Genomic DNA, 15,922 nt, shown 5'->3' with positions numbered 1-15,922 from the left:
TATTTTTATATAGGACTTAAGCCTGCTTTATAATAAAAAAACATGAAAATTTCACTTTTTTATAGTATGGGACCTTTAACCTACAACCTACACAGAATACATTATAAATAAAACTACAGCAAATAAAGTCCAGTTTGAGCAGGCTGTCATGTGAAAATCGAGACTAAAATGGTATATCTGTTTTATAATTATCTGATAAAATACATATCTGATATCATAAACAAGTGTTAGACCTCATTAGACAATCTTTCACTCATGGAAAAACCTGTGTTTCTATTTTTAAGCAGCTCAATGACGCTTGGGGATTTGTTTCTCTGTGGTGTCACTTTAATTACTAAGATCCTTTTTTAAGACATCAAAATGTACAAATGACATCACAGCCAGGACTGATCAGGAAGAGCCTCTGTATGGCCTGAATTAGAGATTTAAAAAAAAAAAATAACAACAACATGCAGATTCTCATCAGTGTTGTATAGCTGTTGAGGCAACTATGATATTTACAAGGAAATGAAACCAGTGGAGATTAAATTAAACACTTCATCTCAGTTTTATGAGACTTAAGGGGCACTGTTTATGACATTATTAAATTGTGTCAGTGTTTTTAATCAATCTGCCTTTAAAAAGAAAAAAACAGCACACATAATGCAGTGTATTCTTGTTGGCTTCACACATGCTTATTTTCCTGCACATCTCACAGTAATGCCACAGTCGCTCCAGAGCAATCACAAAAGCTGTATCTTCTTATTTTATGGTTAGGGTGCACGTGTATCGGTAGTAGGGCTGTGTATTGGCAAGAATCTGGCAATACGTATCATGATACAGGGGCAATGATTCAATATATTGTGATACTGTAAGCAAGGCGATATAATGCCTTTTTTTTCTAATCTAATTTTAAGGAAACTTGTCATAGTATAAAGACACACTATATATATGAAATTTGAGTAAAAAAAAGTCTCTATGCGAAATGGCTACTATGGCGATTAACATCATTACATATGAATACAATTGGACTCATTGGATCTTCAAGAGTCTCAGCTTTACAGTGATACCAAATTTATGTAATTCTAAGACTGTTTAGGGACCCCAGTATGCAGAAAATATCAAAATACACCATTTTAGAATAGGCGAAAATAACACATTTGTACCACTTGCAAATAACGGCATTGTTTTTGCATAAAACTGCATGTGATTATCATAAAGTGGGCATGTCTGTAAAAGGGAGACTCGTGGGTACCCATAGAACCCATTTACATTCAAATATCTTGAGGTCAGAGGTCAAGAGACCCCTTTGAAAATGACCATACCAGTTTTTCATCTCCAAAATTTAGCATAATTTTTGGGCGTTATTAAGCCTCCTTTGCGACATGCATGGTTAGTACCTTCACTCTGGCATTTAAACTGCAACCGCTACAACCTCTGAAAGACAGAATAGCGGCCGGGTCTGCAGTCGGATTTTTAAGAGGTTAATTAAAAAATTTGTGTTTGGGAAAATCGATACAGTATCGCAGAACATAATATTGCGATACTCATATGTACCGATATTTTCCTACACCCTTAATCTGTATGTTTGCCAAGTTGTGTGTACAATGTACTATGTACAAGCAAGTCAAATAAGCCAAGCACAGTGTTTTGCATGTTAACTTTGTGCACGTCAGAGCATCCTGTTTGTGCTTTAAGGCTGTACACATTTTATTTTCATTTTATTGTTTATTAGCAGGGACAATGCACGTTATATACCAAATATAGCTTAAAGATAATTTTCCATCTGTAGTCCCTGGAACATGAACTACAAATGGCTTGAAAGTCATTTCAGCTGTGTTTTTAACTCCTGAATGCTGTCTGTCATTGTTGCAGGGTACCTCTGTAAACCCGAGGACAACATTTATAACATCGACTTTGTACGCTTTAAGATCAGAGACCTGGAGACCGGCACCGTCCTGTTTGAGATTGCCAAACCCCCACACACAGGTAATGTCTATCAGCCTCCTCCATGTACCGCTTCTATCTTAGTGTTTGTTCTTTAATGAAGCTGTTGACTGCGAAGTATCTGAGCACTTAAAAATGAACGTACTGACCCTGCTGACAACTTGTTATTATCTCAAAATGGATGTCTCTAAGCATGTTGTCAGGTTCAGAGTCATCCATGTGTGAATGTCCTGTGTTGTGTGTCTCAGAGGACGACGAAGAGAACAGAGAGGCAGACGCCAGCGCAGGACGATTTGTACGCTACCAGTTCACCCCGGCCTTCCTGCGACTGAGGACTGTGGGAGCAACGTGAGTGACTCACACGTCATCAACCCACACCTAAGGAAAACACACTCACCTGTTCCATACACAAACAATGGAAACAATAGACACTCATTTGAGCCAGTGCATTGTCACTGTAATAACATTATAATGACACCAGAACAGACCGGCTGTTGTGACATCTCAATCTCTCTGTGTCATTCAATCAGGGTGGAGTTCACAGTCGGAAACCGGCCTTTAAACAACTTCCGCATGATCGAGAGGCACTACTTTCGCGATCACCTGCTGAAGAGCTTCGACTTTGACTTTGGCTTCTGTATCCCAAACAGCCGTAACACTTGTGAGCACATCTACGAGTTCCCTCAGCTGTCTGAGAGCCTCGGTGAGTCGCCTTTTCCGAACACGTGTCACAAAATGTTGAATATCTAGGAGAAGACTGAAGTTTGTTTTGTGTAATCTGTGTACCATGCAAATACCAAAAGAACAGATCAGCAGTTATTACTAATCATCAGGGCTGTCAATTGATTAAAATATTTAATTGCGATTAATCGCACGATTGTCCATAGTTAATCGCAATTAATCAAGATTTGTCAAGTATTTAATATTCTTATCAGCATGGGAGTGGACAAATATATTTGCTTTATGCAATGTATGTAGATATTTATTATTGGAAATCAATTAACAACACAAAACAATGACAAATATTGTCCAGAAACCCTCAATTGTACTGGTTATTTAGCCTCCACAAGCTAGTATGACATGGTTGGTACCAACCGCTAAAACCCCAAAAACTGCAAGTTGCGTTAATTTGTAAAAGAAATTGGTGACGTTAAAACAAATTTGTGTTAACGCGATATTATCACGTTAACTTTGACAGCCCTACTAATCATATTTCCTTAAAGGAGATTTGTATCTCCATTCTTATCATGTGTCACAATGGAACACGTTGTTAACAATTGAGCTCATCATTTGGTGGTGAAGCTGTAGGTGATGGAGTGATATGCACCCAACATTAGCAACAAAATCTATGATCTCTTAAAGCTAGCCATGTGACAATTTTGTCTAACTTAACGTACAGTATTACCTTGTAATGTCATATTGTGCATGCATGCATTTTTATGCCCCCCATTTATGGTATATGGAACATTATGTCTGTATGTGGACACATTCTTGTGAATACAATAACTCTTGAACAATAACTCAAGAGCAGATGATCTGATTAGATTTTGGAGCTGCATAAATGTGCATATTAATGAGGAAAAAGTGGTCCATCTTAATAGAATACCTACGTGCCATATGTACGTTGAAAGAGTAGTTGGTCGCTGTAATCGTTCCTCCGCTCCGTACTGGCCTTAAAAAGATCCCTTCTTAGCGTGACTGCACTGTAAAACATGAGAAGCAAAAGCCAAAGTACTGTAAAAATGCATTCTAAAGTTCAGCTGAAGCTAATATATGAGGCTTCTTCCCTGTAGTCCATCTAAGTGTATTTAGCCAGTGTCGTGTCCCAGCATCAAACCTACATGCAACCACCAAGAAGTATCTCCCTGCTGCAGCTCAGCAAGGAAACGCTGCCCGGGGAAACACAGAAAAGGGAACTTCATCCTAAAATATCTAACTCTGGAGGACACCCACTTGATTTGGCTTAGACGTAGACTGCTGAAGCCTCACATTAGCTCAGAGGCTGCACAGAACTGTGGATTTTGTCCTCAGTGTTATTTCTGTCCTCTATGTTTTACAATGTAGTTGCTTTAGGAGGGGACTGTTTCACGGTCAGTACAGAGGAGGAATGATTACAGTGACCAATGACTCTTTCAGTGTACGTGATGTGCATGTTAGTATCGTATTAAGACAGACAAATCAATTTTAAACTGTCCTTTAATGCTTTTACATAAGTTAATATAAAACCACTTCTGTTATGTGACAACAACTAGGCTGCCATTATTATTTGCTAATATTTTATTTTCCTAATTACCTGGTTTTGCCACTGGTTCTGTTGTGATATTATTGTTATTAAGGAGGGACATAGAGTGCTGCAAGGATTTTTGTAGGTCAACCCGGAAGTTAGCATCGCCCTGGTTACCTCGACAAAAAAAAGAAAGAAAATAAGCTCTGTGGCAAACAAACGTTTATGATACTCACACGTTTTGTTCTGTAAGATAATCTTCACAAAAGATTTCTAAAGTGAGAATGCAATCGCCAGAAGTAAAGAGTATACACAACGAGGCGTGATGACGTGTTTTAGTCTCATTTAGCCACTTGTGAGCAACCGCCTTTTTTAAGACATATAAAAGATTGAAGATTCACGAGTGGGCTATTTACTGACGTATTTTATATATCGTAGAACAAAAACTTTAAATCTCTTCAGCTTGTGTTAACCACAGACCTTATTTCTAACTAAAAAACTGACTTCCAGACGAGGGAACCGGAAGCGCTAAAATGTTAACTCATCTCCGGGTTTTAGGACTCATTCCTGCAGCGCTCTATGAGTGCCACGTGTTTGCAATGGTGGCCCAAATGTGAAGCAAAGCAAAGCATTTGGACACCTCAATAATTATCAATCAATCATACTGTTTTTATACAATCAGTTGTAATTGTTTGGATATTAAAAAACCTTCATTTGATGGATGAATGAATGACATGCATTATATTGTCTGTTTTTCAGTCCGTCAGATGGTGGAGTGTCCTTACGAGACCCGGTCAGACAGCTTCTACTTCGTGGAGAACAGACTGGTCATGCACAACAAGGCAGACTATGCTTATAACGGAGGACAGTGATATCTGTCTGCTAGCATGCAAAAACACACACATAAACATCTGCATGCACACACACGCACTCACATATACATATTATATACATACAACATACACGTAGTTCATTCACTCATACATGCACAAGCAGCTACAGACACGGTCGAGTCGCCTCTTGTGTTTTGTAAAGATGAATCTCCATCCACTGGGATCATTTTCAGGGGGGCGCGTTTGATACTGCACGAGGTCGATATCAGCCTCTGCTCCGCCACACAAACAGGAAGCTCCTGTTATAAAAAGGTTAATTTATCTGTTTTTAATTATGAACCATTCTGCGAGGACTCATCATCGCTCTAGTGGCCGTGTGACGTCTCAAACGGACCAAATGGTTATTAGATAGATGGTTAGTCTCCTCTTTACAATTTTAAAAGTGTCCTACCACCCACTCAACACACACACACTCAATCCCCAAGTGACACACATAGTGTTTACGCAGTGTTTGTCAGAAGCAGCTGTTCTCAGAGCTGCCGCCTCCACAATCCACTCCAGACAATATCGGGGGAGAACGAGCGCAAGCATCCACAAAAACACTCCTGTCAAACACACATGGTCACTCCTGCGATCCCCTCCCCATCGCCCTCTCCTCTCTCGCTTTCACACACACACACACACACACACAAACATACACACGCACACACACACACACACACACACACACACACACACACACACACATCAACAATAGTACTGTATAAGATTTTCATCAAAGGTCTCTGAGATTATTGCTATGTTTTTCACAGTTTTCTCTGGAAATAGATCAGGTATCAGTTAACTGCAATGCAACTGTAACCTTTGACTGCAACCAAACAAAAGACGACAACCTCATATGACAACACTTTCTCATCCCAACTAATCACATACCGCCGCTTTGTCACTTTATTTTTGGCATTAAAACCACTATACTTGGGTTGAGGACAGAACTACAGGTTGGGCTTAAAACTACTACTACTTGTACAGTGAAAATGACACTGAACGTTGTGAACACGGGACACGAACGAACAGCTGATTGTAGGGCTGACCCGAATGCTTCGAAGCTTCGACCATTGCCATGGTAATCGACCTCATAATCAGCATTCGAATGCTTCGTTGTTTTGTTTTGTTTGTTATATAAGTACGTGATAATAATGTATAAATCCCAAAAAAGGAATCATCCCACATCATCATCAGCTTGCTGAGCTGCGTAGCGAAGCTTTGAATACCTTCGAATACCTTTGAATATTTCTTACCGAAGCTTCGAAGCCGAAAAAAGGTATTCAGGACAGCTCTACTTTACTCACAGGAACGCACGGGACACGAACAGCGGTTTCCTGGATGAAAACCTTGTGTTTGTTGGACTCATCCACCTGCCCTCCCGCTTGCCCTTAGTGTGTCGTTTCGCTCTTTAAACTACGTCACCACAGTCACTCCCGGTGCACTTTCTCTGAGCGTTCACTGTTGCCGCGGATGGGTTTACATTATAGTTAATGGAACACCCGGTGCGTTTTCATGGCGCTAAAGGGTGCCTTGTGCGGCTGTACCGAATGCCGACGGCCGTGATAAAGCCTCGGTATTTGTCGCCCTGGGAATGAAAACAGGCTGCATATGATGAGTCAAAAAGGGAATTTCAAATACTCATAAGTTCTGATATCATGATGCATGTAATGATATAAACAAAAAAGAGGGAAAAGATTTGTAAGAAATACTGAATACCAGATATACTGTGGAAAAAAAATGAAAAAGAAGTGTACTTGAAAAGGTTGGGCGTCCTTAAAGTCACATCAGATGTTTAATTAGCTGTATTTTTTTAATCACTTCCGTATCACGCACGTCTTAAGACATCAAAATCAAGTTGGGACATGTCTGGAAACTGAGTGGTCTTTCTAGCTACAGTAGATAGTGTACTTCCTCTTTGTACTTTGTAAACTTTGGTGTTCAGGGTTAAAGGTGGTGTTTGTAAAAAAATAATATATATATATATATATATAGTTTGTAAAAAGTGATATAAAAGAAAAATAAATGTACATTTTCTGATATAACGTGTGATGTTTGTTTCATTTCTGGGGATGAGAAAAGTTGCAGGAAGTTGAGCTGATTCTTAGAAGTCCCAAAAGCGGCCACTAGGAGGAGTTGTGTTATAACTAAGTTATAAATGAGTGCCACTGGTTCCAGTTTCATGTTTAATCGTGTAAAAGATCACAGCAGTGGCTTTTATTATTAGGCTTGGACATGTTGACATTAGTATCTGCTATTTGCTTAAAACATCAGATGAGGTCATGATCTGATCTTTTTATATTGGCTCACTGCCGAGGGGGACATAACACTGATAATATCATTTTAATTCCACGTAATTACTTCTTCTACAGGCCACATGTGGAAATTTGTTCAGGATTGTTACACTTTGATCATCCATTTTAGTCTTGTGGGATTTAAACCAAAATCTGAGCCGCTCTCTGTTTATTCTGTCTCGGGCTGTTTCTTCCTATCTCTGTGTTCATCTCTTGATGTCTCTCTGTTTCCATCTCTCTTTCCAGCTCTCAAAAACAAATCTCCTGCTCTTTTCTCCCCTCTCGCCTCTCCTTTTCGGTCTCTCTCTCCACACCTATGCGGCTCTCTCCCTCCCTCGCTCTACCGCTCTGTTTTTTCCCTTTTCTTTCCTCCTCTCTCACCTGGTAACCAGACCTCTGGAGAGGAGTGTTGAGTTTCCCCTTTCCCAGAGAAGAGGACAATCTGAGCCACACAAAGACCCACAATGGACCCCCTCTGCTCTCTCCTCCCTTCACTCTGTCACTGCACAGCTGCACACACACACACACACACACACACACACACACACACACACACACACACTGACATATACAGTAGAATAATACATACACCCTCTGCTTGTTATCCCTGCTAACCTCCTCATTCTGTTTCTTTTCTTTGTATGATCTTTTCTCCAACTAAATCCTTTCTATGTAACTCTCCGTTTACATTTTGGTGTTCCCACTGACACGTTCAATTGTATGCAAACAAATAGTATCAGTGATCACCTTCCTCTTTAACATTACACCCTTAATAAAGCTGACATTGTCTTTGTTACATTAAAATTGATGATTGCCATCTATCCAAAACCTTGCTTGGTTACATCAGATTGTGGCTATGAGATGACTGGACACTTATAAACTGCTAATGGCCTGGTGGTGTCTCCAATAATCTATATTATCTTTGCTTTGGCAGCTGTGGTGAGGCCATGCAAACAGGAAGTGGTCAGAAATGTGATATAATTACTCTTGTGTCTTTGCAGCAGAAATAATTGATTTGGTTTTGGACACGCTGGGGCAGTAGAGATTAGCTGTAAACACAACACTCACTATTATTGCTCAGCATCATAGACTGTATGCGGACGTAGTCACCATGACGTCACCCATTGGTTTGTGGACTACGGTTTTGTAGCCTTGAGTTACACATTTTGGCTGTCGCCATCTTGTTTATTTGCAACCAGAAGTGACACGAGAGGGTGGAGCTAAGTACAACCGAATTTAGGCGACAAAAATGTTAGAATTAACTTTCATGAACTGTTCACACTGTGAAAGGGTTAAAGTTGTAAGACGAAAACACGGAAAACTCCTAGCCCGGACAACGCCGTGGTAGCGACCTGTCAATCACAAGGTAGCCACGCCCTAAAGCATCTCCTGCTTTATGGTCTATTTGACTCTAAATGGGACCATAACTTACTAAATGAACATCATGCTATATTGAAGAAGACTTGAAACTAGTGATTGAGACACATAAACTCATGTTTACAATGTTTACTGAGGTAATAAATCAAGTGAGAAGTAGGCTCATTTTCTCACAGACTTCTATACAATCTGACCTCTTTTTGCAACCAGAGGAGTCGCCCCCTGCTGGCTGTTACAGAGAAATTACAAAGAGAAGTTTAGTCAGACTAGCTTACCACCTCAAAGCTACAAAGCGAAACTAATCTCACAATTTATCATCAAAAGCTTCAAACAGCCTGCAGTTTGAAGCTCTAGAAGTTTATCCATAAGTTCACTCAGCACACACTTTTCCCCAAAATATGAACTACCCCTTTAATAAAATACATAAAAAAATAATAATGGTGTGAAGATGTAATGTGTCAGTTGCTGATTAGACTACAAAGCAGGACGCAATTTAACAGTGAGCTCATAAATCAATAATCACAGCCTTCCATCAGGCTGGAGGGCCTGCATACTGCAGCACGCGAAGTAAAGCAGCTGTACTGTACTGAGCCCCCACGTGTTGGTATCACACAAAAAGTATTTACAATTAGGCATACGCACACACACACACACACACACACACACACACACACACACACACACACACATACATCCGTGGCAATAAATACACACACTTTCCAACTTTCCAGGGATGATTTGTGAGTTCCCAGGCCTTCGTGGAATACATTTCAGCAGTCAGTGGTGGATCGACATGCACGCACCGGAAACAACTGGACAGGTGGGATAAATCAAGCCCATTCACCCCTCCCCCAACACACACACACACACACACACACACACACACACACCTATATTTGTAACTGTCTTTCCCATATATCCTGTTCAGTGAATCTCACCACGTTGAGATTAGGAGTGAGAAGCACTGGTTTACTGAGGGTACCCTGAAACACACACACACACATGCACACACTCATGCAAGGGGACAGGGGGGGACAGTGGTCGCCTATAAATAGTAACAAGGAATGGCGTTGATAGGTCCTGTGAAAAGAAATGGAGGGGGGAGTGGAAAAAGGATTAAAAGAGATACACGGACGCACTGCAACTCCACTTGTTCGTGTGTGTGTGTGTGTCTAAGGTACTTTGAAGACACGTGGTGTGGATTTCTTGCTACAAACAAAACTCTCTTAAGACTTTTAAAAACCACCATTCATCCACTCTCTCTCTCTTACATACAGTATACTCACTTCCTCATCCTCTCTTTTTTTCTCTCTCTTTCTTCCGACCCGCTCCGAGGCCTCGGCGTGAAATCCATCATGTGTTAACACTGCATTACCCGCAGCACATCTTCCGATAAAGAGGCGATGAGTCACGGCAGAAGTCCTCTCTTTCAGGTTGGCAAGGCGATGGTCTCAAAGATGGTCGTGACTCCATCTGAATGTGTCATGATGTCATTTCCAGCAATTGCTCAGTGACATCATCTCACCCCTGAGAGAGGGTCAGGGCATACATGAGACGTTGTAAACACAAGAGGATGGTGCATGTAAATATGACTTAACATCAATTTTAGTGATTCAGCGATACAGATACCGATATCAGGCTGATACTGACTCAAATAGATCGGGTATCGATGACAATGGAGCCGATCTATTTGTAGGAGCCAAAATGTGCATCTAATCTGAATTGTTTATTATTGTTTGTTTAGGCTGCACATGTTCTTTTGTTACTAACATTTCCGGTAATGGTCACAGGGGTGTACTTTTTACTTTATATATCGGTGCACTTGGATGGCGGGATTTAAAGAATAAAAGGTGAGTTAGGATTGGACATTTTCTGTTGCCGTCTGGAATGAAGCTAAGAGGTGAGTGAGAGTGAAAATGGTCGGCAAACGCCGCTTTGTGTCATGTACTGTACATAGCACAACAACGGCTTGTATATTTGCAGTCCTGTCTTCTTGTTTCCCTTCTTGAATGATGAATACAGACTAACGCCACCTGCTGGAAGGGAGAGTTATTTCATCTCACGTAGTCACAGAACGTACGTGCTAACTGGCCGTCGGTGAAGTCTTTGCGGTGTGTTCAAATGCAACTTATCGGCCAAGACAAAGGCGACGCAACAGTCGGCTTTTAGAGCTGCTAGCTCTTTGATGTCGGCTTGATATGTCTGGGCCTTTACAGTCAAGCCTGATGTTGCCTTACACATTAAATAAGTCACTTCCAAACAGTGAGTCATACAGCTTAATTAATGAAACACTGGTATCGGATCTCTACTCGGTATCGGACGATACCCAACGCCCAGGTATCGCTTCCGGGACTGAAAAAGTTACATCACTAAAAGTTACAAAAAGCTAATTCACCATCGCCGCTACCTTTTAAAACACTCACATTGTCAATCAAGAGAGTATATTAAAACAAAGCTTTGTAGTGGTATTAAGTACTTGTCACTTTTAAATGAACGTCTCATTTTGGATTAAATGGATGCTGTAATTTAATGTCATGCCAAGCAAAGCTTTGTAGATGTGACGGAAGATAACAGATAATTAGTCGCTATCTGGGAGTTAATAATGCACTCAGTACAACAGTGATGGATAGACAGTCCTCTAACAAACTGTGACTCCCATACCAATTTCCACGGAGGCAAGTGCAGTATTGACAATCTGTCTTTAAGTGTTAGGTCTCTGCGGATTTGTAACCAGAAGCCTTTGTGCGCCGTCTCCGTTGTGTGTGTGTGTGTGTGTTGTTTCCTCGCGTTTATCCGCCCAACCGGCTGTGTGGTATTACAGCGTAGATCTCCGCTGCTGCTGCTTACACTCACACAGCCGACAGACAGAAATAGTCCTGTGTCATCAGGGTAAATAGGTTGTGGTCTGTTTGTGCTCGCAGGAAGCCCACAGCCGCCTTTTTGGAAGCCTCTCGGAGCCTCCCACCACCGCCGGTCCGGTTTGTTTTGCGTGATTAATAAAAGGTTAACTCAACCTTCAGTCAACTGTTGAAGAGACCTGTAAATCTCCCCCACAATCTCTTCCTTCCTCTCCCTTTCTCTCCTCCCTTTGTCTCCCTCCCGCTTTGCCACACCTTCCCCTGGGGGATGGAGGGTTTGTGATCGGAGAACGGAGGTGGGGCTCCTGGCGCAAACCACAGGTGCGCTCGTTTCCTCCCTTCTCCTCTCTCATGTAATGATTTCTTTGGCTCGCCACCTGCCAGGTGGAAAAAACACCCACAGCAAATGGAGTGCTTTAAAATGGTCTCCTGGCTTCCGTTCTAAAAGACTTTTTTTATCTTGCTCTGTTTGTCTTTATCCATCTACAAACATGCCATTTGTATCCCTGCATTTAATTCAATGAGGTCTTCCTGGAACGACTTGTTGCCTGTTTACATTTTGCATCTCATGCAAATGATGGCTTCTGGCTCTAAAGACATGCTGCTGCTCAAACTTACAGCTGACCGACTGACTCTTTTCTCTCAAGATCCCCTTCTCAACTCTCTTTCAAACTGCCTCGAGGGTGGTGGAGAGCAGGTCCCAGGCCCTGGCAGGTCAGAGGTCGCTCACTCGCAGACAATGGGTTCCCACTCTGGGTCAGCTGTGGTCAAGGAAACAAAAGCGGTGAAGATTTGGGTTGGACAAACTATCGCAGTGTTTTAAGGTGGCAGAGTGACAACGAGACAGAGGGAGGGAAGCGGGATAAAGCAAAGGGATAAAAAGTGCAATGTGAGCGTACTGAAAACCCTCTCTCACACACACACCCATCCACCCACCCACCCACCCCCACACACACACACACACACACACACACACACACACATTTTGCTTTTACGCATACTTTACCAGATTTAAAAATCTGAAAAAGTGTTGCTTAAAGCTGCAGTGGGTAGAAATGGAGCAAATGTGTTTTTAAAAAGTTATCTTTATAAAATGGTCACTATATCCTGACAGTATGAGACAGGCACTCTGAAAAAATATCATGTGCCTCTGTGTCCTCTGGTGCTCCTAATGGCATCTGCAAGATTTCACAGACCGGAGGAAAGCAACAAATCAGAGCCGAACTGGAGCCTGCGGTCTCTGAGCAGCTGTCAATCACTCGCAAACTCCGATCAAACGGTCAAACTAGGCAGCACTGATCAAATATGAATCAATATTCTGTTACTGTAATGATTATTTCTCTCCTCAAATGTTTTCAGAAACATCTTGTAGTGTATATTCTCATTTTACAGCTAAACAGTGCACTACAAGATGTTTCTGAAAACATTTGAGGCGAGAAATAATCATTACAGTTACAGAATATTGATTAACATTTGATCCGCGCTGCCTAGTTTGATTGTTTGACAGGAGTTTGCGAGTGATTGACAGCTGCCTGTTGAATGAACAGCCAATAGGAACACTCTCTCTCTCTGAAATGACCTGTGATTGGCCAAAGTCTCCCGTTACAGGTTAGTTTTTAAAGCCTGAAAACAGAGTCATGAGGAGTTGCAGAAGTTTAGTTTTCTCTCAGAACACTTGAATTACAATATGCTGAAAGGTTATTATGGAATTTTTGCCCAATGATGCCAAAAACATTTTGCCTACTGCAGGTTTAAGCCTCTGAAACAAGAAAGCCAAAGTTGCTCAAAAGCCAGACATCACTGTCTCTCAACTGCCCTCTTCACTATTTAATGGGTTTAAATTAATAATCACATACTTTAGTAATATAATCAAAAATAAAAGCCAAGTGTTTTTGCTTTATTCTCCCCGTATCTCTTCAAATCGCTCTAACTTGTTCCTCCCCCTCCCCCACGCCGCTGTCTTTCTCCTCTCTTTTTTATTCGGTGCCATTGATCATGCATGCAGAAATTCAGCACGCCCAACCGTGGCTCTAGCCAGGATAGGTTAGCCAGTGCAAGGCCTTGTCCTACATACTGTTCTCTTGCTATGGTCCAGCAGGCCACAGTCACACCCTCCCCCTGATCTGCCTCCCCTCGCTGACTTCCCCCGCTGCACACAAACAGCCTGCGGCCTGTCTCAGAACCAGCACATGCACAGGTCATCATGTGGTGCTGGGAATGTTAACTCATCATTATCAAACTCTTTCAGTCAGGTGCAGTGATTTTTTTGGGGGATTTCTGTCTCTGATTCATAACTTGTTTCACACATACAAGCAGCAGTTGTTTGATTTCAAAGGATATTCAGTGCTACTATAATCAGGTTACAGTATCCAAACTAGAAATCTCAGCTTGAGACATTTCATCTGCCCCTCCAAAAACGTTCCTGTGTCTCAAGGTCACAGTCTGATGAGTTAGGCAAGTGCATTTCACATAACTGTGTGAGCACTTGTTTCACTTTTGTTAGAGCGGCTGAGGCATGTGACAAAACTGCTCAGCTGACCAGGCTTGCCCCGGCCGAGAGAGTGGCTGACTTAGAGGTAATGCTGCTAATCTGCCATTTAGCTGGTTAGGACGGCCTGTCACGTGGGGGTGAAAGAGAGAGGGAGTGGGTAAGATCAGGTTTAGATGAGCTGTGATTGGGTGAGAAGAACTAGGTGAAGAGTGGTGGTCACAGCTGTTTTGGATGTGATGGATTAGGAGGAGAGCTGGGCAGCAGGAACAGGTGGGCTGAGGGTTGTGAGAGGGTTGGACCAGGCAAGGATGATGGATGGATGGATAGATGGATGGAGAGGAAATCTAAAAAGGGGGTGTTGCATTGGGTTTTGAAAGACTTTGTGGATGTGGGGTTAATGTTGATGATGATGAAAATGAGTCCAGGAGGTGACGAAAAACAAGTCGAGGTTAAAAATGAATTAATACATGTGGTGGATTACAGTTGGATCTGGCCATGGGCTAGGTGGGAGTTGAACTTATCACATACACATAATGTCACATGACATGACATCTCACAGCCATATCATACCACACTGCATAATAATAATAATAATAATAATAATAATAATAATAATAATAATAATATATTAAATTGTATGGCACCTTTCATGGCACTCAGGGTCACCTTACATCACATAAGATCAGTAATAAAACATTAATGAAATCAACAATAAGACATACTAGCAAGCAACAGAGCGTAGCTCAGCAATGAGTTAAAATTTTTATAAAATAAGAAAATTAGATGCAGTTGTTGCAGTCAAAGTGAGTAAGCTAGTTTAAAGAGATGCGTTTGGGGATGAGCAGTTCTGAACTTTGTAATGGAGTCCAGTATGTGTGAGGGTGAGTTGAGTTCCAAAGTTTGGGTGCAGCATATAGGAGAAGGACCTGGCATCATCATATGGGATAACATCATAGGATCAGATTAATCATATAAGATCCCATATAAGATCACATCACATTACATTACATCATACAGAATCGCACCATAGGATCACATCACATTACATTACATCATATAGAATCACATCACATTACATTGCATCATATAAAATCACATCATATACAATCACATCATATAAGATCACATCACATTACATAACATCATATAAGATCACATCACATTACATCATATAAATCACATCATACTAGATAACATCACATTACATCATATAGAATCACATCATAGGTTCACATCATATAAGATCACATCACATTACAATATCATATACTGTATAAGATCCCATAATATCACATCACATTACATCATATAAGATCACATCTAATAGGATCACATCACATCACATCACATTATATAAAATCACATCACATAATCATATAAGATCAAATTACATCACATTACATTACATGAGATCATATCACATTACACCAAAAACGATCACATTGCATCACACCTCATTCCACTTACAGTAACACAACACAACACAACACAACACAACACAACACAACACAACACAACACTATGTTTGCACTATGGAACTGTGATGCTGGAAACTTGAATTTCCCTCTGGATCAATAAAGTTACCATCTATTTATCTATCTATCTATCTATCTATCTATCTATCTATCTATCTATCTATCTATCTATCTATCTATCTATCTATCTAACACAACACAACACAACACAACACAACACAACACAACATAACATAAATTAACATAACATAACATAACATAAATAACCCCTTTCAGAAAACAGGACCTTGTTGACCTTTATGCAATCTAAAACTACAAAAATGACATCCTGTTTATGTAACCTATTGTATACAGTATAGTGTCAGGCTAAATGGGAGCAAGTATCCTAGTTACAGATGCCTC

At 41.0% G+C, this 15,922-nt stretch overlaps 1 protein-coding gene across 4 annotated transcripts in view; it reads left to right on the top strand.

Moving 5' to 3' along the window:
• Positions 1–5,737, top strand: part of LOC141764059 (protein unc-119 homolog B-like) — a 6,912-nt gene extending 1,175 nt beyond the window's left edge. For 2 of the 4 annotated variants that reach the window (XM_074628991.1, XM_074629008.1), the window contains exons 2-5: positions 1,855–1,968; positions 2,178–2,274; positions 2,457–2,629; positions 4,910–5,737. In XM_074628991.1, coding sequence (XP_074485092.1) covers positions 1,855–1,968; positions 2,178–2,274; positions 2,457–2,629; positions 4,910–5,022 — 497 coding nt within the window. In that variant the 3' untranslated portion in view covers positions 5,023–5,737. Of the gene's footprint in view, positions 1–1,854; positions 1,969–2,174; positions 2,275–2,456; positions 2,630–4,909 lie in introns of all 4 variants that reach the window. The other 2 variants (XM_074628982.1, XM_074628999.1) reach the window with 1 other exon arrangement.
• The last annotated feature ends 10,185 nt before the right edge of the window (positions 5,738–15,922 follow it).

The sequence above is a fragment of the Sebastes fasciatus genome, chromosome 1 (assembly GCF_043250625.1).
Source record: "Sebastes fasciatus isolate fSebFas1 chromosome 1, fSebFas1.pri, whole genome shotgun sequence".
NCBI lineage: Eukaryota > Metazoa > Chordata > Actinopteri > Perciformes > Sebastidae > Sebastes > Sebastes fasciatus.
The sequence above is the reverse complement of the archived record's forward strand: the minus strand, read 5'-3'. Positions and strand labels throughout refer to the sequence as shown.